Source organism: Scyliorhinus canicula, chromosome 8, assembly GCF_902713615.1.
Source record: "Scyliorhinus canicula chromosome 8, sScyCan1.1, whole genome shotgun sequence".
Taxonomy (NCBI): domain Eukaryota; kingdom Metazoa; phylum Chordata; class Chondrichthyes; order Carcharhiniformes; family Scyliorhinidae; genus Scyliorhinus; species Scyliorhinus canicula.
Genome location: NC_052153.1, coordinates 107,414,013 through 107,436,597, shown reverse-complemented (window position 1 = coordinate 107,436,597; position 22,585 = coordinate 107,414,013). Strand labels below are relative to the sequence as shown.

The 22,585-nt window shown below is 48.4% G+C and overlaps 1 protein-coding gene across 1 annotated transcript in view; it reads left to right on the top strand.

Annotated features, from left to right (window-relative positions):
• The window catches only part of LOC119970433 (dmX-like protein 1), a 332,281-nt gene that overhangs the window by 190,608 nt on the left and 119,088 nt on the right, over positions 1–22,585 (top strand). The window contains 2 exon segments of the mRNA XM_038805043.1: positions 7,567–8,633; positions 11,695–11,886. Of these exon segments, the coding sequence (XP_038660971.1) occupies positions 7,567–8,633; positions 11,695–11,886 (1,259 nt within the window).

Here is a 22,585-nt window from a genome sequence, read left to right as displayed (position 1 = left end):
CTTCCAGAACTCCTCCAGTGCCGGACATGCCCAAAACATATGTGCATGATTCGCAGGGCTTCCCGAACATCTAATACACCTGTCTTCACCCCCGAAAAACCGACTCATCCTTGTCCCCGTCATGTGGGCTCTATGCAGTACCTTAAATTGAATGAGACTTAGTCGCGCACATGACGACGACGAGTTAACCCTCTCCAGGGCGTCTGCCCATGTCCCGTCCTCTATCTGTTCCCCCAGCTCTAACTCCCACTTATCTTTCAGCTCCTCTACTGGTACCTCCTCCACCTCCTGCATAATCTTATAGATGTCCGAGATCTTCCCCTCCCCGACCCAGACCCCTGATAGCACCCTATCACTCACCCCCCTGTCGGGGAGCGCGGGGAACCCCGCTACCTGTCGTCTGGCAAATGCCTTCACTTGGAGGTACCTGAACGTGTTCCCCGGGGGGAGCCCAAATTTCTCCTCCAGCTCTCCCAGGCTCGCAAACCTCCCCTCTATAAACAAGTCCCTCAGTTGACTAATACCCGCCCTCTGCCAGCTCTGGAATCCCCCTCCTGTGTTTCCCGGCGCAAATCTGTGGTTCCCTCTTAGTGGTGCCCCTATCAGACCTCCCACTTCCCCCCTGTGTCGCCTCCACTGCCCCCAGATCTTGAGGGTGGCCGCCACCACCGGGCTCGTGGTATACCTCGTGGGAGGGAGCGGCCATGGTGCCGTTACCAGTGCCCCTAAGCTTATGTTGCCGCAGGACGCCCTCTCCATGCGCTTCCAGGCTGCCCCCTCCCCTTCCATCATCCACTTTCGTACCATCGATGTATTTGCCGCCCAGTAATATCCTGAAAGGTTGGGTAACGCCAGCCCTCCACTATCCCTACTCCGCTCCAAAAAGACCCTTCTAACTCTCGGGGTGCCATGTGCCCACACATACCCCATGATACTACTCGTTACCTTCTTGAAAAAGGCCCTGGGGAGGAAGATGGGCAGACACTGGAACAAAAACAAGAACCTCGGGAGGACCGTCATTTTAACTGACTGCACCCTCCCTGCTAGCGACAGCGGCACCATGTCCCACCTCTTAAACTCCTCCTCCATCTGCTCCACCAGTCTGGAAAAGTTCAACTTGTGTAGGGTCCCCCAGTTCTTTGCCACCTGCACCCCCAAATACCTAAAACTTTTAACTGCTCTTTTGAAGGGGAGCCTCCCAATTCCCTCCCCTTGGTCTCCCGGGTGTATTACAAAGACCTCACTTTTCCCCAGATTTAATTTATATCCCGAAAAGTCCCCGAACTCCGCTAGTATCCCCATTACCTCCGGCATTCCCCCCTCCGGGTCTGCCACATACAACAACAAATCATCCGCATAGAGCGAGACCCGATGTTCCTCCCCTCCCCTTGTCAGTCCTCTCCACCCCCCTGAACCCCTCAGTGCCATCGCCAACGGCTCAATCGCTAATGCAAAGAGTAAGGGAGATAGGGGACATCCCTGCCTGGTACCTCGATGGAGCCCAAAATATTCTGACCTCCTCCCGTTTGTTACCACACTTGCCATCGGAGCTGAATAGAGCAGTTTTACCCACTTGATAAATCCCTCCCCAAACCCAAACCTTTCCAACGTCTCCCACAAGTATTCCCACTCCACCCTGTCAAATGCCTTCTCCGCGTCCAGCGCTACCACTATCTCCGCCTCCCCTTCCACTGCTGGCATCATAATCACATTTAACAATCTCCGAACATTTGTGTTAAGTTGGCGTCCCTTCACGAACCCCGTCTGGTCTTCATGGACTACCCCTGGCACACAGTCCTCTATCCTGGTTGCCAGGACCTTTGCTAACAGCTTGGCATCTACATTTAAGAGGGAGATAGGCCTGTAGGACCCGCACTGGACCGGGTCCTTGTCCCGCTTCAAAATCAAGGAGATCAGGGCCTGCGACATTGTTGGAGGCAGAACCCCCCCCTCGCGCGCCTCATTGAAGGCTCGCACCAGCACTGGGCCCACCAAGTCCACAAATTTCCTGTAAAACTCCACCGGGAACCCATCCGGCCCCGGCGCCTTCCCCGCCTGCATCTGGCCTATCCCTTTAATTAGCTCCTGCAGCTCTATCGGCGCCCCCAACCCTTCCACCAGCTCCTCCTGTACCTTTGGGAACCCCAATTTGTCGAGAAAGTTCTTCATTCCCCCTCTCCTCTTCGGCGGTTCAGACCTATACAATTCCCTATAGAAGTCCCTAAAGACCCTATTCACCTCTTGCCCCTTCTGCACTACATCCCCACCCCTCTCTCTCACTCCCCCAATCTCTCTGGCTGCATCTCGCTTACGAAGCTGGTGTGCCAGCATCCTGCTCGCCTTTTCCCCGTACTCATACGCCGCACCCTGCGCCCTTCTCCACTGCATTTCCGCCTTCCTAGTGGTCAGTAGGTCGAACCTGGCCTGCAAGCTACGCCGCTCCCTTAATAGCCCCTCCTCTGGCGCCGCCGCATATTTCCTATCTACTTCTAGGAGCTCCCCCACCAGCCTCTCCCTTTCCTGCCTCTCCTTCCTCTCTCTGTGTGCCCTTATGGAGATCAGCTCTCCTCTAATCACTGCTTTCAAGGCCTCCCAGACCGTCCCCACCTGCACCTCACCTGTGTCATTCGTACCCAGATAGTTCTCAATGCCCGTTCTCACCCTTCTGCACACCTCTTCGTCCGCCAACAGCCCTACATCCAGGCGCCACAACGGGCGTTGGTCCCGCGCCTCCCCCATGTCCACGTCCACCCAATGTGGTGCATGGTCCGATATCGCAATGGCCGAGTACTCCGTGTCCTGCACTCTCGGTATCAGCCCCCTGTTCAATACGAAAAAATCGATCCTAGAGTACACTCTGTGGACGTGGGAGAAAAAAGAATACTCCCTCGCCCTAGGCCTACCAAATCTCCATGGGTCTACCCCTCCCATCTGCTCCATGAACCCCCTTAACACCTCTGCCGCTGCCGGCCTCCTGTTCGTCCTGGAACTCGATCTATCCAGCCCAGGGTCTAACACCGTATTAAAGTCCCCTCCCATGATCAGGCCCCCTGCCTCCAGTCCCGGGATGAGGCCCAGCAGGCGCCTCATAAAACCCGCGTCGTCCCAGTTCGGGGCATACACATTTACCAGTACCACACTCTCTCCCTGCAGCCTACCCCTCACCATCACGTACCTGCCCTCCTTGTCTGCCACCACCTCTGCCGCCACAAACGACACTCTCTTTCCCACCAAAATCGCCACCCCCCGGTTCTTGATATCCAAGCCTGAGTGGAACACCTGTCCCACCCACCCCCTTCTCAGGCGGACCTGATCTGCTACCCTCAAATGAGTCTCCTGCAGCATTGCTACATCAGCCTTCAGTCCCTTCAGGTGTGAGAAGACCCTTGATCTTTTGACCGGCCCATTCAGCCCCCTTACGTTCCACGTGATCAATCGGGTCGCAGAGCGACCCGTCCCTACTCCCTGTCGATTAGCCATGTCTTGTCCCTTGCTCGCCCCGGGTCATCCCTTCTTTTCTGACCCGCTTCCCATAGCGATGGCCCCCCCCCCCCCCCCACCCCCCCCGGCTCTCCCCTTCTCGTCCCTGGTCTTTCTAGCAGCAACCCGGTGTCCCCCCCCAGTCCCCTCCCCTTCCCCCCCCCCCCCCCCCCCCCCCCCCCGGCTAGGACCCCTCCTAGCCGCGATGTACCCCACATCGTACTCCCGAGAGTCAGCTGGTCTCCGCTGACCCGGCTGCTCCTGCCACATTCCGACTCCTCCCGGTTCACCCCATCTGCGCCCGTGAAAGATCCCCTTAAAACCCCCGAGAAAGACCCGCATAATCAACCCGCTCCCCCCCGTCCCGTCTCCCCAACTTAACGCTATAAATACAAATACCCAATGGCAACTACATACATAAATACTTAACTACATACTTAAATAACAAAATAATTAACTAACTATCAACTAACCGCGTGCCCAACCATCACCCTCCATCAAACAGTATAAATAACCGCAGATAACCATAACCCGAAAAGAAAAAAAAGGAACCAAAAAACCCCCCCAAGCACCCAAAGAAAAAGGGTAGGAGGGGTAAATAACTAAGGGAAATTGGAAACGGGAAAAAACACCCCATAAGAAGCCAACGACCCACACTAGAGATTTCAACAGTACAAATATACAGAAACACCCAACAACTCGAAACCTTCAAAATATTCAGAAAAGTCAACCGTTCGAGAAAAAACACCCCAAACACTCCACGAAACTGTTACCCAGTTCCGACCTGGCCTGAAAAAGAAAAGGGCCACTTGCACAATCAAGAGTCCCCCGGCGGCTACGACCGCCGGTGCTCCCAGGTTTTAGTTCGTGTCCAACTTTTCCTCTTGTACAAAGGTCCAGGCCTCCTCTGGGGACTCGAAATAATGATGTTGGTCCTTGTAGGTGACCCACAAGCGCGCCGGTTGCAACATTCCAAATTTGATCTTTTTCGCGTGTAGCACCGCCTTTGTCCGGTTGTACCGGGCCCGCCGCTTTGCCACCTCCGCACTCCAGTCCTGGTACACCCTTACCGTCGAGTTCTGCCACTTGCTGCTTTTCTCCCTTTTAGCCCACCTCAGGACTTTCTCTCGGTCACTTAGCCGCTGGAACCGCACCAGCACCGCCCTCGGGGGCTCGTTTGCCCTAGGCCTCCTGGCCATGACCCGGTATGCCTCTTCCAGTTCCAGGGGCGCCGGACCGGCCCCTTCCCCCATCAGGGAGCTCAACATCTCCGCCACATATCCCGGGAGATCCGACCCCTCCAGGCCTTCTTCCAGGCCCAGGATCCTCAAATTTTTCCTCCTCATCCGAGTGTCCAGCTCCTCGAAGCGGCTCTGCCACTTCGTGTGGAGTGCCTCGTGCGCCTCCACCTTTGCCCCGATGACTGTGGCCTCCTCCTCCCTCGCGGCCATCTCCTGCTGCAGATCTTTAATCGACGCCTCTTGGATCGCCTGGGCTCCCACCAACCTGGTGGCCGTCGCGTTCATGGACTCTAAGAGTTCCACTTTCATCTCCGTGAAAAAACGGAGGAGAGCGGCCTGCTGCTCCTCCGCCCATTTCTTCCACTCCTCCGGTGCACCGCCGGCCGCCATTTTGATTTTCTTCCCCCGCTTTTTTTGGGGAGCTGCTGCCGTTTTTCTTGCCGCTCCGCTCCGGGTACCGACCATAAAATCGGTCTAGTTCTCCTCAGGGGACCTTCCCCCACCGGGATTCGTTTTTTCAGCGCCGTTGGGGCCCTCCAATTGGCCCAAAAACACCTTTGTTGCAGGAGCTTCCAAATGTGCGGCTTAGCTAGTCATAGCCGCAACCGGAAGTCGGGGCATACACATTAACAAGTACCACCTTCTCTCCCTGTAGCCTGCCCCTTACCATAACAAACCTACGCCCCTTATCCGCCACCACCTCAGATGCCTCAAACGACACATTTTTCCCCACCAGAATTGCCACCCCCCGGTTCTTCACATCGAACCCGGAGTGGTAAACCTGCCCCACCCACCCCTTCCTCAGACAGACCTGGTCCGCCACCTTCAGGTGGGTCCCCTGAAGCATTGCCACATCAGCCTTTAGCCCCCTCAGATGATCAAGTACCCTTGACCACTTCACCAGCCCATTCAGTCCTCTCACATTCCAGGTGACCAACCGGATCAGAGGGCACCTCGCCCCCCTCCCCCGCCGACTAACCATAGCCCGTCGACTGCCCGCCCCAGGCCAGCACCCCCTGCCCGACCCAGTCCCCACAGCGACAGCACCTCACCTCTGTCCCCCCGGCCCACATCAGCTCCTTCCTGACCCTGCCAGCAGCAATCCGGTATTCCTCCCGCGCTTTTGCACTGCCACACCACACCCTACTGACGCAGCTCCCAAATACCAGCCCCATCCCATACCTCCAACCCCATACAGAATACAACAAACCCCCAACCCCCCCCCCCCCCGCAAAATACAAAATTCAAACCATGCCCCCCAACAGAAAACAGAACAAAACCCAAATAAATAGCCATATCAAAATTACAAAAGTACAGAAAAAACACAGCAACAGCAGAAACCAGCAATAAAATATTACAACCGACCCCGCAACCCCTAACCCCTAGTTTGAGTCCAGCTTTTCCGTCTGCACAAAGGCCCACGCCTCCTCCGGGGAATCAAAATAGTAATGCCGCTCCAAATAAGTTACCCACAAGCGTGCAGGCTGCAACATTCCGAATTTTATTTTCTTCTTATGGAGCACCTCCTTCGTCCGATTAAACCCGACCGCCACTTAGCCACCTCCGCACTCCAATCCTGGTAGATCCGTACTACCGCATTCTCCCAATTGCTGCTCTTTACCCTCGGCCCAGCGCAGCACACACTCCCGATCGCTGAACCGGTGGAACCTCACCAGCACCGCACGCGGGGGTTCATACCCCTTGGGCCTCCTGGCCAGTACTCTGTGTGCTCCCTCCAGCTCCAGGGGCAGACTGAAAGACTCTGCCCCCACCAACGTGTTCAGCATCCTGGCCACGTAGGTTGTCAGATCCGACCCCTCCAGACCCTCTGCAAGGACCAAGATCCTCCGATTCTTCCGCCTCTGCGGAGATCAAGCTCCTCGAAGCGGTCTTGCCACTTCTTATGGAGTAGCTTGTGCCCCTCCACCTTACTCACGAGGACCACGGCCTCCTCCTTTCGTCAGCGGCCTGCTCCTGCAACGCCTGGATGGCAGCACCCTGGGTCGTCTGGATCTCCAAAAGCTTTTTGTTTGTTTCCTGCAGAGAGCTCAGCCTTAAAATCTGCAAAACAGCGCAGGAGAGCAGCTTGCTGCTCCCGCACCCACAGCCTCCACTCCACTGGTGCTCCGCCGGCCGCCATTTTTAAATCCTTCCCCCGTTTTTTTCTGTGGAGCTGCTGCCGTTTTTTTCCGCATTCCACTCCGAGTCCGATGCATTAAATGTGGAGAAAGTTGATCACAACACCTTCTCCCTCCGGGAGACGTAGAAGAAACTCCGTTTTGGGCTCTAAAAAGAGCCGAAAAGTCCGTTTAAATCGGGAGCTCCCAAATGCTCAGCTTAGTACATCATCGCCGCCGCCGGAAGTCGTTTTTTCTGTATTAACCCGAGATGTTCCTTTAACATCTTGAAAATTTTGATCAAATCACCATTAATCTTTTACATTCCAAGAAAATACAACCTGAGCTTGTATAATCTTCCCTCGTAATTTGACCCAGGTAATTTTGGTAAGCCTACACTGCAAGGGCAGTTATATCCTTCCTAATGTTTGGTGTCCAAAACAGCTCGCCTCAATTCAGGTGTTGAGTAATCCAGGCTTTGTAAAGCTACGTTATGTTTACTACCTTGTCCTCTGTACATTTTATCGAACATGTTAGCATCAATTAAAACATTCGAGCTAGCTCTTGGTTTTAAGTGTTACACTTTATTCATAGACAAAGACTTGCATTTATATTGTGATTTTCACAACCACCAGACCTTTCAAAATGCTTTTGAAGTGGAGTCACTGTTGTACGAAATCATGATGAAATAATTTAATATCTGGCAATATTTTGAAATCTCTTTTCAGAATGCATCAAGTCTACTTCATGCAACCCTGGGGTATTTAATTTCTACAACTATTTGAGAACCCATCCTCTTTTGTTGCGAAGACATTTTGCTTCTTCAGAGAAGACAGTGTCACATATGGGACTAACTGTGGAAAGTGGGTTGGCAGATAAGATAAGCTTAGCTGAAAGAAGATTGTTCTTTACAACTGCAAATGCACATTTTAAAGCTGGCTGTCCAATGCTAGCCCTTGAAGTCTTGTCCAAGATGCCAGCAGTCACCATAAAGCCAAAGACTTTACAACATAAAATAAGTTCTTATTTGACTGTTAATTCTTCATTAGAAGAATCTAAACGTAAAGTTTTGGATTGTGATTGCTCCTCACCAATAATAAATGGTGTGGAATCTAAAGCCTCGTTTGATTGGCTGTCAAATGGACAATCTAGTTCATCTCTTAGTTTTGATTGGAGTCAATCTTCTCTAACTGTTGAAGAACAACCACTGGAATTAAAATGGGATAGTGATAAAGAAGATGAAGAGGAAGAGAATGGCCTGTCAATGAAGGACATAAATCCATCTTGTTCTAATGCCGAGAAGGTGGAAGGAGAACGCTGCTGTAATTTCTCCAGCTCTGCTGCTGATTTTTTAAGTCCATCGGAAGATGTCATAGCAGCACAACTAAAATTTGGGGCTTGCTTGAAGATACTTACAACAGAGCTGCGTACCCTGTCTACTGGATATGAGGTTGATGGTGGCAAACTCCGCTACCAATTGTACAACTGGCTTGAGAGAGAAATTATAGCCTTACAGAAAACATGTAATTACAATGTTGATCTGGAAGCTATGAAAGATAGTTTGGAAGGTATATGGGATGAAGTACCTAACCATGAGCAAGCAGAAAATGGAGTCATTGACCAAAAAAAGTCATTTCATCAGCAAGAATATTTGCAGCGTAGGAGACAATGGCTTCTGCAAAACCAGCCCCTTCTGAGGATGTTTCTTAGCTATTGTAGTCTTCATGGATCTCATGGCGGAGGCCTGGCATCTGTTAGGATGGAGTTGATTCTTCTTTTACAGGAATCGCAACAGGTAATTTTTATTGCATGATAAAGTATGTTCTCATGCCTCCGTGCAGTGTCTTTGTTTAAGTGAAACTAGAGTTTAACTAATTTTCGATTGCTCCCTTCCTGTGTGGTTCGTTATCTGTTGGCACTTTCTTATTCTGTACCAAAACTAGCAATATAGAGAATTGTAAGCAAATTCTTCTTTTTCATGATGTGACGTATTGGAGCATCTGTGCATTTGGTTTTTGGGCAGGTTTTAAAACCTCAAAATTCTTGATAATTTTCTTTCTTTTATTGGGACTTGCTACGTTACATAATTTTAACTAGTCATTGCAAAAATACATAATGACCAAATTTGAAGAAATGTACAACTGGGCATGAATTGTGTCACATTTAGTGTACCAGACAGTTAACATTTTGATTACGCTGTAATCAGTTTTGTTAGATTCAATTCTGGGTCATGTAAATGTAAAAAAAGGAGCTGGTGTTGGGCATCTTAAAATTAATTAAGGTGGATAGTTCCCAGGGACTGTTTGATTCACCCCACATCTGGTTTCTGAGTTCACGGTGATGGAGTAGAGGTGTGGGCTTAAGTAGGGTGCTCTTTTCATGGGCCGGTGCAGAATCGATGGGCCGAATGACCTCCTTCTATACTGTAAATTATATGAGAATATTGAGGGAGGCATGGGAGGGAATTGCTGGGTCCCTGACAGAAATATTTGTATCAGCATTGGCTACAGGTAAGGTCTCAGAGGACTGGAGAATAGTCAATGTTGTTTGTCCCTTTTGTTTAAGAAGGGTAGAAGGGATAATCTAGGAAATTATAGGCCAGTTAGCCTTACGTCAGTGGTAGGGAAATTATTGGGAAAAATTTTTCGGGATAGGATTTAGTCACATTTGGAAACAAATGGACTTATTGGCGATAAGCAGCATGGTTTTGTGAAAGGGAAGTCGTGTCTTACTAACTTGATTGAGTTTTTTGAGGAAGTGATGAAGATGATTGATGAAGGAAGGGCAGTAGATGTTGTCTACAAGGACTTCAGTAAAGCCTTTGACAAGGTCCATCACGGCAGTCTGGTACAAAAGGTGAAGTCACAAGGGATCAGAGATGAGCTGGCAGGATCGATACAGAACTGGCATTGTCATGGAAGACATGAGGGTGTGCAGATATTCTGGGTCAGATATTCTGGTGGAAGGGTGATTTTCTCAATGGAAGGCTGTGACTCATGGTGCTCTGCAGGGATCACTGTTGGGACCTTGGTTGTTCGTAGTATCTATAAGTCATTTGAAAGAAAATGTGACTGGTCTGATTAGTAAGTTTGCGGACGACACAAAGATTGGTGGAATTGCAGATATTGAAGAAGATGGCAGATGGCACAGCAGGATATAGACCGGTTGGAGAATTGGGTGGAGAAATCGCAGATTGAGTTTAATCCAGACAAATGTGAGGTAATGCATTTTGGAAGGTCTAATACAGGTAGGAATTATGCAGTAAATGGTCAAATCCTTGGGAGTATTTTCAGGCAGAGATATCTGGGCATGCAGGTCCTCATATCACTCGAAGTGGCATTGTAGGTGGATAAGGCAGTCAAGAAGGCATACTGTATGCTTGCCTTCATCAGACAGGGAATTGAGTATAAAAACTGGCGAGTCGTGATGCAGCTGCACAAAACCTTGGTTAGGCTACATTTGGAATATTACGTAAAATTCTGGTCGTCACACTACCAGATAGATATGGATGCTATGGAGATGGTGCAGAAGAGGTTTACCAGGATGTTGCCTGGTCTAGAGGGTATTAGCTATGTGGAGAGGTTGAATAGACTTGGATAGTTTTCACTGGAACAACGGAGGTTGAGGGACGACTTGATAAAGGTTTGCATGGGCAGAGTGGTTAGTCAGGTGCTTTTTCCCAGGATAGAAAAGTCAATTACTAGGGGACGTAGGTTTAAGGTGCAAGGGAGGAAGTTTAGAGATGTGCGTGGCAAGTTTTTTTACACAGTGTGGTGAGTGCCTGGAACTCGCTGCCAGGTGAGGTGGTGAAAGCAGATACAATAGCGGCATTTAAGAGGCATCAAGATGAATACAAGAATAAAATGTGAATAGAGGGATAAGGGCCCCGGAAGTGCAGAAAGTTTCAGTTTAGACATGCATCATGATTGGAGCAGACTTGTAGGGCCGGAGGGCCTGTACCTGTGCTGTATTGTTCTTTGATGCAATACTTGCTCCATACCAAACTAGCGATGAAAAATTGATGTTTTCTTGAATGTAAAATTGCATATCTCATTATTGAAGGATAAGAACTTTATTAGCACAAGTAGGTCATTCCAGCCTTTAGAATCTACTCCACCATTTGAGATGGCCATGACTGATTTTGGTTCTCAAATAAATTTGGGTGATGGCGAGCTTTCAATGCATTCCGTTCCGACTCTGGCAGGCCTGCTGACATTTTACACTGAATTGAGCGTTGATTGGCAGAAGGTGGGACTTACATCTGCCATTCATCAGAGTCCCGCCTTCGAGAGCTGTCATCTAATCAGATTGGGAGGGTAGGGGATTCCCTGGGGTGTCAGGAGGAGGGTCGATCTTGGAGTTGAGGGAAGGCCAGACACCAGGTCCTTGAGGAGATGGTGCCCTAAATCTGAAGGGGTCTTCTGATTGTGGCCCCCGCCAACCCCTTCCCAACTAACAGTGGCCGATGAGATCAGATGAAGCCCCGAGTCTAAACATTGAGGGTGAACAGGACATGGCCCTTCAGTGGTCACTTGAGAGCCTGAATGAGGCATGGGCAGACTTCTTGTCCAAGACCTTGCTGCCCAACTGTAAAATTGTGTCTGGGTCAGGCCGGGCAGGATCCCGGGAGGAGTCTTGTCCATTCGATTTTACACTCCCTCCACTTTGCGGGGTGGGGGGGTGGGGGGGGGGGGGAGAAGCATACAAGTATGACTAATGAGAAGTTTCAGGGACTGGGACTATGTCAAATTTGGGAAGAATTTTTAATGACCCATTGATATTGGCATATTCACAATTAAAGATAAATTTTAAAATATACAGAATTTCAAACATGTCTATTGATGTTTTGTATTTAGGAGCATTCGGTGAAACAGACCACTAGTCCTTTGGTGCAACTTGCATCAATACCCCTTCTATTTGCCTGCACTGCAAGTTCGAAAACTGTGGTGGCTAACCCAAGACTCCATCTGAGCAACCTTACTCATGACATTGTGCATACCATTGTGGAATTTGATTCTCCTCCACATCCGGACATCAGAAATAACAAGGTAGGTTTTAATTTAGCACACTATTTATCATGTATTTATGAATTGTAGAACCCCTCCAAACTTCCCCTCAGTTCAAACTTAACCTTCCGCCACGCCAGGGCACAGGGTGAAGAGGTTGCTCTCCATCCCAACAGGATCCACCTTTGGGTGATCAACGAGGCAAAGGCTACAATATTTGCCTCCGCACCCGTTTCCAATCCCAGCTGGTCCGACAACCCGAATACAGCCTCCCGAGGGCCCGGTTCCAGTTCACAGACATGTTCTACCTCCTCAAAGAGCCGTCCCATCCTCGTCCTTGTAAGGTGTTCTCTATATATACACCAGCTGTATGGGCCCAAACCTCGTGCACGAGGTGGAGGTGTTCACTCTCCGGGCCACCTCACACCAGAACCCCTCTCCCAACTCTTCCTCCCGCTTTGCTTTGATCCCTTCCAGTGGTGCCTTCTCCTCTTCCAAAATAGCCCCGTAAACCACCGACACTACCCCCTTCTCCGGTCCCCCTGTTGTCAGCACCTCCTCCAGCAATTTGGAGGCTGGCTCCACCGGGAAACTCTGTATCTCCTTCCTGGAAAAATCTCGAACCTGCATGTATCTAAACATTTCCCCCTGCTCCAGCCCATACTTCGCTCCCAGCTCTTTCACTCCTGCAAACCGACCCCAAGAAACAAATCTTTTAGTGGCCTAATCCCCCTTCTCCTCCCATTTCCAAAAATTTCCGTCCCACTTCCCTGGCTCAAATCTGTGGTTCTCCCGAATCGGCATTTCCCTTGACCCTGCCCCCAACCTGAAGTGTTGGTGAAACTGCCTCCAAATTCTCAATGAAGCTATTATTACCCGACTCCCTGAATATTTTCCCGGGGCCATCGGGAGCGGCGCTGTTGCTAGAGCCTTCAATCACGACCCCCTACACAAACTCTCCTCCAGTCTGACCCACTGGGAATCAACCCCTCTGACCCAGCTCCGCACCTTGTCCACATTCGCCGCCCATTAATAATACATCAGGTTCAGAAGACCCAAAACTCATGCCTGACTTCCTCTCTGTAGCAGCACCTTTCTAACTCTGACCACGTTCCCTTCCCCATATGAACGAGATAATCATTCCTTCAATCTCTCTAAAGAAATGCCTTTGGCAGGTAAATCGGCTGGCATTGGAAAATAAATCGAAATCGAGGCAATACGTTCATTTTAACCGCCTCAGATATTTAAAGTTAACATCTATCACCTTTATGCCGCAATATGCAGAAGTTTTTTTGAAATTAAAAGCAAAATGAAGTCCACTTTTTATTATGGTTCCAACCACTTAACCTTCACCATGATGGTGAGATAATAAGTTAGAGGATTCATCCTCCTGATTCAACTTAAGCATGCTTTGCAAGCCAATTCGCTTCTCATAGGTCAGATTGCAAATAAGGTTCAAGAATCGACAGTTGATTTTTCTTTTAAATTAATGATCAGTGAAAGTGGAATTTTTCGACAGTTTTACTTTGTTGTGTTCAGTTTACTTTGTGCCAAAATAATTATTATCTTATTAAGAATGAAAGAGTAAAGGTAATTTGAGAGACAATTTAAGCGAAAGCATCCAGATTTCTGTCACAAATGGACTAAATTCCATACCATTCAAGCACCCAATATATTCCTTGTCCACTTGAAGGCAGTTCAGTCAACAGACCTACTCATTAAATTCAACCAGCCTAAACCGTCAAACTATCCGCACAGAACCCAAGTAATCATCTTGCTATCTGTCTAATTAGAATCACCCTAGCAGTGGAGACAGACTTCGGCCTGTGGGCCACATCCAGTCCATGGGAGCTTCTAATCTAGCCAATGGCTGCATTAGGAAAAGCACACCACCAGATCAGTTAAGTGAGTGACTGACACCAATGAATGTTAATAGCTATATCTGTACATGTGCGTAACTATTTCTGTCACCTGGCTGTTCGGCATCAGAAGTAACAATAACAACAAAATGCAGATCCTCAGGGAAAGTACATTTAGGCCTATAGGTGTACTTCCAGCAAGTTGTAGTTGGCCAATGTTTGGAGGCCGAATATGGACTTTCTTGGGAGTTGAGTACACGAGAATAAGCATTAAGAACAACAGAAGGGAAGTGTGCATTCAGGGCTGATTATTATATTACTGCAGCTTCAACTTGCATCTTGGCTTTGAAAGCATATACAATTGTAATTTCAAAATTTTAAATTATTTTCCCTTGGGTGTTCGAACTTTTCAAAAATAAAACCAAGTGAATTCTTAATGCAGCCGTGTTTCTCCATTTTTCCCATTCTCTCACTGAAGGTACTGAGGTCTGTCTCCATGGATCCTGGCAGTTCTATATTTGGACCTGAGATCTTAGACATTGACACAGTAATACACGAGCGCCTATTATAATGGATATATACCTATAATATATTAAAATAAATTGTTCTTCTGTGTGTCTGTCCTGTCAACATTTTACTTCATAAATTCCTATAGCCATGGGCGAGGTAGAGGGTGGAATTAAGGGGGCGGGAGTTAAGTAGGGAAGATGATGGACGGTAGAAGGGATTAGAGGCGTAAGCCTCCGGTAAGGTTGGTAAGGTGGAACTTCAAAGGACTGAATAGGCCGGTAAAGCCGTGTTTGCGCACCTAAGGAGACGCACCTCCGTGTGAAGGACAGTTAAGGAAGGGGTAGGTTGGGCAAGATTTTCTTGGGGTTTGATTTGAAATCGAGGGGAGTGGTGATTTCAATGAACAAAAAAATTGGATTTGTGAGTGAGAAGCAGGTGAGGGATACGGATGGGAGATATGTGATTGTGAGTGGGGTATTGGAAGGGGCACCGTAAATATGTATGCCCCAAATTGGGATGATGTCGGTTTTATGAGGGTGTTGCTGGCAGTGATCCCAGATTTGGCCACGCACCAGTTGATCATAGGAGGAGATTTTAACTGTGTCCTGGAGCCAAGGGTGGGTAGGTCGAGCCCCAGGTCGATGGGTAGGGTACAAATGGCGAGGGAGCTGGGGGGTTTATGGAGAGGATGGGTATCGTGGACCCATGGCATTTTCCGAACCAAGGGGGAAGGGAGTATTCCTTTTCACACGTCCATAAGGTGCATTCGAGGATTGACTATTTTGTCATGAGTCACAGGAGATTTTGGTTGGGGTGGAGGGGGCAGAGTATGCAGGGATAGTTATCTTGGACCATGCACCCCACTGGCTGGAGATTCGGTTTGGAACAGAACGAGAGCAGAGGCCGGGGTGGAGGTTTGACTCGGGGTTGTTGGTAGATGGAGGTTTTTGTGATGAGGTTCGTGCGGCGATTAAGGAGTATGTGGAGTTGAATAAGAATGGGGAGGTGTTGGCGGCCATTTGTTGGGAAGCACTGAAGGCAGTGGTCCAGGGAGAAATTTTTTTGTTTATGGCTCATGCAGATAAGGAAAGGAGGGCGGAACGTGGCTGTCTAGTGAATGAGATAGTAGAGGTGGACAGGGAATATTTGAGGGTGCCCACTGTGGAGGAATTGACGAGGAGGAAAAGGTTGCATGGGTAGTTTGACAGGCTGACAACGGGGAGGGCGGTAGGGCAACTGTGTAGGGCAAGAGGGATGAGTATGGGGAGAAGGCGAGCCGCTGCTGCCGCACCAGCTGTGGAAGCAGGCTGCGTCCAGGGAAATATTGAAGATACGGACTGGGGCTGGGGATGTGATATCAGAGCCAGGGAAGATAAATGAGGCATTTAGAGAATACTACCAGGGACTTTACGAGGCGGACCCGGGGGAAGAGGAGGGGGACATGGCACGAGCTAGAATTTCCCCAGCTGGAGGAAGTAAAGAGGCAGGCGTTGTGAGGAGCCCCTGGGGAGTGCTAGATAGTATCAGGGGTATGAACCCAGGGAAGGCCCCTGGGCCGGATGGGTACCAAGCGGAATTTTATAAAGAATTTGCAGCGGACCTGGCACTCCATCTCTTGGGGGCGTTTAATGAAGCACTGGAGAAGGGGGAGTTTCCGGAGACGATGACACAGGTAGCAATCACACTAATCCCAAAAAAAGGGAAGGATCCGGTGGAATGTGGGTCATGTGGACCCATTTCACTATTGAACACGGATGTGAAAGTATTGGCTGTTGTTGGTGGGAAGGATGGAGGACTGTGTCCCGGGGGTGGTTGCAGAAGATCAAACAGGCTTTGTGAAGGGCAGGCAGCTCACGAGGAATATAAGACAGCTGTTGAATGTGGTGATGAATCCGTTGGGGGCTCTGGTACAGGAGGTAGTGGTGTCCATGGACACTGAGACGGCATTTGATCGGGTGGAGTGGCGGTACTTGTTTGAAGTTTGGGCTGAGATTTGTGTCATGGGTGGGGTTGCTATATGTGGCACCAAGGGCGAGGGTGAGAACGAATGATATGAGCACACAAAGCTTTGATTTACACAGGGGTATGAGGCAGGGGTGCCCACTGTCACCGTTGCTGTTTGCGCTGGCCATAGAGCCGTTGGCGATGGTTCTCGGGGGATCGGCGTAGTGACGGTGGATTATGAGGGGACAGAGGGAGCATCGGCTGTCGCTCTATGTCACTCTTGCTGTATGTTTCGGATCCATTGGAGAGTATGGGAAGGACTATGGGCCTGTTGGGGAGGTTTGGCGCGTTCTCTGCATACAAACTGAATGTAGGGAAAAGCCAGAGATTCCCGGGGAATGATCTGGGACAGCGGGCTAATTTAGGGGGGTGCTATTTACTGTAGCGAGGGATACGTTTAGGTATTTGGGGATTCCGGTAGCGAGGGAATGGATGGGGCTCCATAAGTGGAACTTAATGAAGCTGGTGGAGGAGGCCAAAGAGGATCTTGGGAGGTGGGATACCCTGCACTTAACGTTGGCGGGGAGGGTCCAAGTGGTGAAAATGAATATTCCGCCGAGGTTCTTGTTTATCTTTCAGGCTCTCCCGATCTTTATACCTGTGATGAATGGGTAATGTGCCTTTAAGATCATGCATGTAATGTCCCTTTAAGACCGGGTTTGGAACCCCGGGGGACTCCGCCTCCGGCTCCACCTCCCAGGGGCCGGATATAAGGTGACGTCCTGTGGGCGGCGCTCAGTGAGCACTCATCTCCCTGGCTGGCGAAGTTCTCTGTTTATTAAAGCCTTTGTTTTACGAGTACACTCTTGTGTCATAATTGAGGGTATATCAATACCAAAGGCCTTTTTTCAGAAAGTCGACATGATCAACTCAGACTTTGTATGGGCGGGGAAGGTGCCGAGGGTGGGGAGGACCCTGCTACAGAGGCAGGGTCAGCAGGGGGAATTGGCGTTGCCAAACTTGCTTCATTATTATTGGACTGCGAATGTGGACAAGGTGCGGCAGTGGTGGGAGGGAGAAGGGGTGGAGTGGGTTAGAATGGAGGAGGAATCTTGTAAGGGATCTAGTTTCAGGGCTATGGCGACGACAGCGTTGCCAATGGCTCCGAGTAGGTATTCAGGGAGCCCATTGGTGTGTCCACGGTGAAGATATGGAATCAGCTGAGGAGGCATTTTAGGATGGAACGGATGTCGGTGCGAACACCGCTGTGCGAGAATCATGGGCTTGAACCGGGGGGGGGGGGGGGGGGGGGGGGGGGGGAGATGGATAGTGTATTAAGGAGGTGGAGGGAAGTGGGGCTGGTCAAGGTGATGGATTTCTATTTGGAGGAATGGTTCACCAGTTTGGAGGAGCTAAGGGAGAGGGTAGAGCTGCCATGGGGTAGTGAGTTCAGGTATCTGCAGGTTAGGGACTTTGCGCGAAAGGTCTGGAGGGGGTTCCATAGTTTGCCAGGATACACCCTGCTGGAGCGACTGCTGCTTCCGGATATGGAAGGGGAGGGAAGAATTGGGGATATATATAAGTGGCTGGGGGAGCAGGGAGTTGAGCAGGTGGTGAAGATCAAGGAGAAATGGGATGCGGAGTTGGGAATGGAGATCAATTGGGGAATATGGAGTGAGGCATGGCGAAGGGTAAACGGGACCTCCTCTTGTGCAAGGATGAGCCTGATACAGTTTAAGGTGGTGCACACAGTGCATATGACTCGGGCAAGAATGAGTGGGTTCTCTCAGGGGTAGCAGATGGGTTGAGAGGTATGGGCGGGGGCCTAGCGAATCATGCGCTCTTGTTTGGGGTTGTGAAAAATTTGGAAGTTTCTGGGCAGTAGTGTTTGCGATCTTAGACAGGATAGTGGAGGAGGTGGTGGACCCGTGCCCTTTGGTGGTGATATTTGGAGTTTCAGAGAAGCCGGAGCTCATGGAAAGGAGGACGTTCAATGCCGTGGCCTTTGCCTCTCTGATTGCACGGCGACAAATTTTGCTGGAGTGGTAGTCGGCATCGCCACCAGGGGTAGCAGCATGGTTGGGTGACCTGTACGACTTCCTGCGGTGAGAGAAGATAAAGTATGAGTTAAGGGGCTCAGCAGGGGAGTTTGAGAAAAGGTGGGGCATGTCTGTGACCGTGTTTGAGGAGCTATTCGTCGCAGGGGGATGGGGGTTGGTGGTGGGGGGAGGAGAGGAGGGGGGAGGGTGAAAAAGGGGAAAAATCTGTACAGACTATAGTTGATTGTTGGGAAGTATGTTTCCCAGGATTTTTATTTGCTGTAACCTGCTTTGATACATGTTTGTAATAAAATACATTTTTTTAAAAATCCCTATAGCCACATTTATAATGGTACCAAGGAAGTAAGTGGGAGATCAGAAGAGCTGGGCTTGCTTGGTAACCAGAGAACATAGATTTAGGTCATTGACAAAAGAATCAGAGGGTAGCAGATTTTGTCAATCCATCAAAAGCTTGACCTATAATTCTGCTGGTGGACAAGGGATTTAAATATCCAACCATAAATGCTGCTACCTGCAGCTAGTTTCAAGATAAATGTGGCCAAGTTCTCCACAAGCAATCTGTATTTAGCATTTTAAGATGCGCTTCTCAGTGATTAATTGTTGATGCACTTCTGAAAAAATTCGTTGATAAAGCACCTTCCGTTACTCCCAAAGATTCAGCTAAGGTTCAGATTTTAGAAGGAAGGTGATAAATGTAATGGAAAGTTAAGTGTGTGGGATTTTAGGTATTTGTGTTTTAAGACAACTAAAAATTAGAAATGTGTTCCATAATGTGTGGGGCAGTTAACAGATGCACTTGGTAGTACCTCTTATAAAATGTGCCGTGAAGTTATTAAAACCCAGGTCTAGGAATGAGAGGTCGAGGGAGGATACAGATTACTTTACTCAAAAGATGTCGTGGCTGCCTCAGACATGCCTATGGTGTCTCCACATTTTCTTTTCTAGACTGCTTTTCACTTGGTGTTTCATGCTCCATATTTATATTGGCAAGACAAAAGCAAAATACTGTGGATAATGAATACAGAAAATGCTGGAAGCATTCAGGTCAAACAGCATCTGTTGAGAGAGAAAAAGAGTGACCTTGGGCTTTGCCATTGAAGAGGGATGACCAACTGCATTGTTCATTTTAAGCCAAAGGAGTGTGAAAAATAGGGTACATGTGTTTTTTCTTATAGTCCGTAATACATTGTTATGATAGTATAATTATCATAATAAAGGTTTTATATCTATTTCTACCAAAATTTATTTTCAAATTATTGTATTGAAAAATCCCTTGTGCCAGTGCATTCAAGAGGTCGAGTCTCAAGGCAAGGTTCAAAGCGTATTGTACAAGTATTGTACAAGTTCTGAAGTCCTTCAGGGAGACCCACACAGCCAGCTCCTAACAATGGCTTGACCACGGTGATCTCTCCGATATGCAGACGAGGTTCAATATTTATAGAGAGTACAAGCATTTGCAAGGTTTTGGCGGGCTTTTGCCGTTTTACATTTGAATAGTACAGATAAATAGTACAGATACATGATTTCCCGAGCTTCCTGACTCTGACGTCAATGTCTCGTAATCTGCTTGGTTTTAATAGGTGTTCCCTTGACTTACTTGACTAATCCCTTGATTAGGTGTTGTGTGGTTCCTGGGTTAACCTGGGAATCTATTGTGTCAGCCTCCTGTTTGATAGGATTTGTGTCAGTGTGTAAAACTAATCTAATCAATATATTTAATCCTTAAGTTTCTTTTGCCTGCCTGGGTCATTTTGGTTTTACAACATTTCATTTTATAACATTTCATTTTATAAGTCTTAGTTTTAATCAAAATATATATATATATATTTGCCCCACTGTCAGGGTCTTGAATCGCAGATATCCCGATCTTCTGGCCATGGTGCCGTTTTAAGATGCAGCTTCGTGCTGTTACTAGGCAGATTATAGATTCTCCATTTCGTTGGAAAAAGGTTTCTCAGCTGTGCAAAAATGGGATTCAAACGAATACCCATCCCTTTACATCAAAAATGGTGCCAATCAGTCCAATAAATAAAGAATGCTTTGATGATGTAAATATTAATACGAATCCAATATAGCCTTAAAAAATGTCCTACTTCAAAATGCTCAATGAAGGAATAATTATTCATCAGCTCCCTTAATATTTCCAACCCAGATGCAGCCCTATGGTAGAAATGTTTGCCCATACCTGAGACATTGGTTTGCAGTTTTATCTGGAGCCATTTATTTTTTAAATGCTCCGTCTCCTCACAAACAGCGACAATTTCTCAGCTCTCAGTATCCTTCCCACAAACCTTACCGGCACAGCTGATGAACCGTGCATTCCATATGTCTTTAATTGGCTGTCCCTTCGATTTGTGGATGATGTCTACCCAGGTTTGCCAGTTTCTGCTCTGGGCCTTCATGTGACTGAACAGACTAATTCTCAACCCACAGATGTTTGGGCACATAGGGCAGGATGTCCTATGAGATAGTTGGTTATGGAATACAGTATTTGCTTCTTTTCCTTTCACTCCATTATGATATGACTCAAAACGTGATGAAGCTTGATGGATAAGTTGTCACCATTTTGAACAATTGACAGTGATTTCATTCTCGTCATTAAGGTCAATGCTATTATGCTTTAAGGAGAGCTTCAGACTATCGTTGAAACAATTTCTTTGTACTCCCTTGAAATGCTGGCTCTTTGTCAAAACAGGACATGGCAGAAGAGATAATTTTTTGTCATCGTGAACCCAGTTCATAAAAATTGATTTCACAGGAACTTTGCTGGAACGCACGTGGAGCTGGCTTTGAATGCTAGCATTTGCTTAATGGTCTTCCCGTTGAATCCAGGGGTTGCTGAGGAGGCATTGTTGATGGAATTTCTCTAGCAGTCTTACGTGTAGCTGATGCTACAGTGCAGGTGTCACTCCAATACTGGAGTGTGGTAATCATAGAATACCTACAGTGCAGAAGGAGGCTATTGGGTCCATCGGGTTGCACTGACCCTCTGAAGGAGCACCCTGCCTAAGCCTACCGCCCCACACTAGCCCTGTAACCCCACCTAACCTGTACATTCCTGGACACTAAGGGGCAATTTAGAGTGCCAGTCCACTTACCTGCACATCTAGGGACTGTAGGAGGAACCCGGAGGAAACCCACGAAGGCACGGGGAGAACGTGCAAACTCCACACAGTGACTCAAGGCCGGAATTGAACCCAGTCTCTGGCACTAAAAGGCAGCAGTGCCAAGCCACCGTGCCACCCACAGATGTCAACTTCTCTAGATTCTTCTTGAATTGCAGAGGTCTTTGTTGTCAAACACTTGCTGCTGTAGTTTGTTGAAGGCTGAGCTGGTGCAGCCAACCCATTATTGGATTTCCAATCATTAATGGCCTTTGGGGAGAAGTATGGGAGCATTCAACATAGTCCAGAGTGTCGCCTTCAAAATATGAGAGGTGGAATATTTGCCTGACCAGATTTGGGTTTGCAACATTCAAGAACAGGCCGAGTTTCATGAATGCAGAATTGACAAAACCGAGAGTGGCATGCAAATTTGTTGCATGGTGGACAACAACACTGCAGTCATTTGAAAACTGCAGACCATGTTTAATCTGTGATGGTCAGTTTAGATTTGGCAGAGAGACAACGGACGTTAAAGAATTTTCAGTCTGAGTGGTATTTAATGCTCACACTCGAGGGAAGTTGATTGTTGAGGTGAATAGCCAATTTAAAGTAGATTTTAAATAGTATGAGAGCTATCACCCAGCCTGCCTTGATGCAGATTTTCAAGCACCTGTTTCAGATCTCTCTCTTGAGAGTTCAGTCATATCATCATGAAGCAGTTTCAGGATTGTGATATGGTTTCTGGAACCTCCAAATCTTTGGAACACAGTCCTTTGAGCCTCACGATTTACTGAGTCAAATGCTTTGGTCAAGTCAGAGAATGCAATGAAGAGTTCCTGATGTTATTCTTGACAATTTTTCTTGGATTTGTCTGGGAACAAAGTTAGGGTTCCTCTAGAAGGTTCAAAGCAGTGCTTCCCAAACCGGTGTGTATTTTAATGCCTCTGACTTTGTGACTTCAGAGTGACGGGGAGTAGGAAAATGATTGGCAATAAATGGGGGAGGAAGAGAGAAGATTGGGAATGGATAGGTGGGGTGAGGGGTGGGAGACATCAATTGCCGAGCATGAGGAGAGGGGGAGGTAGTTGTAGTAGCCATAGCGCAGGGAAGGGAAAAGACTTCAGCTGTTTGGTGGGGTTGGGGGGAGCTTCAGTTGCTGAAGGGGGTGCAGTGAGTGTGGCCATATTTCTTGATCTCTGTGTTGTTGGGGGAGGGGGGAAATGGGATGCAGCGAGGGAACCACAGTTGATAATTGAAAAGGCAC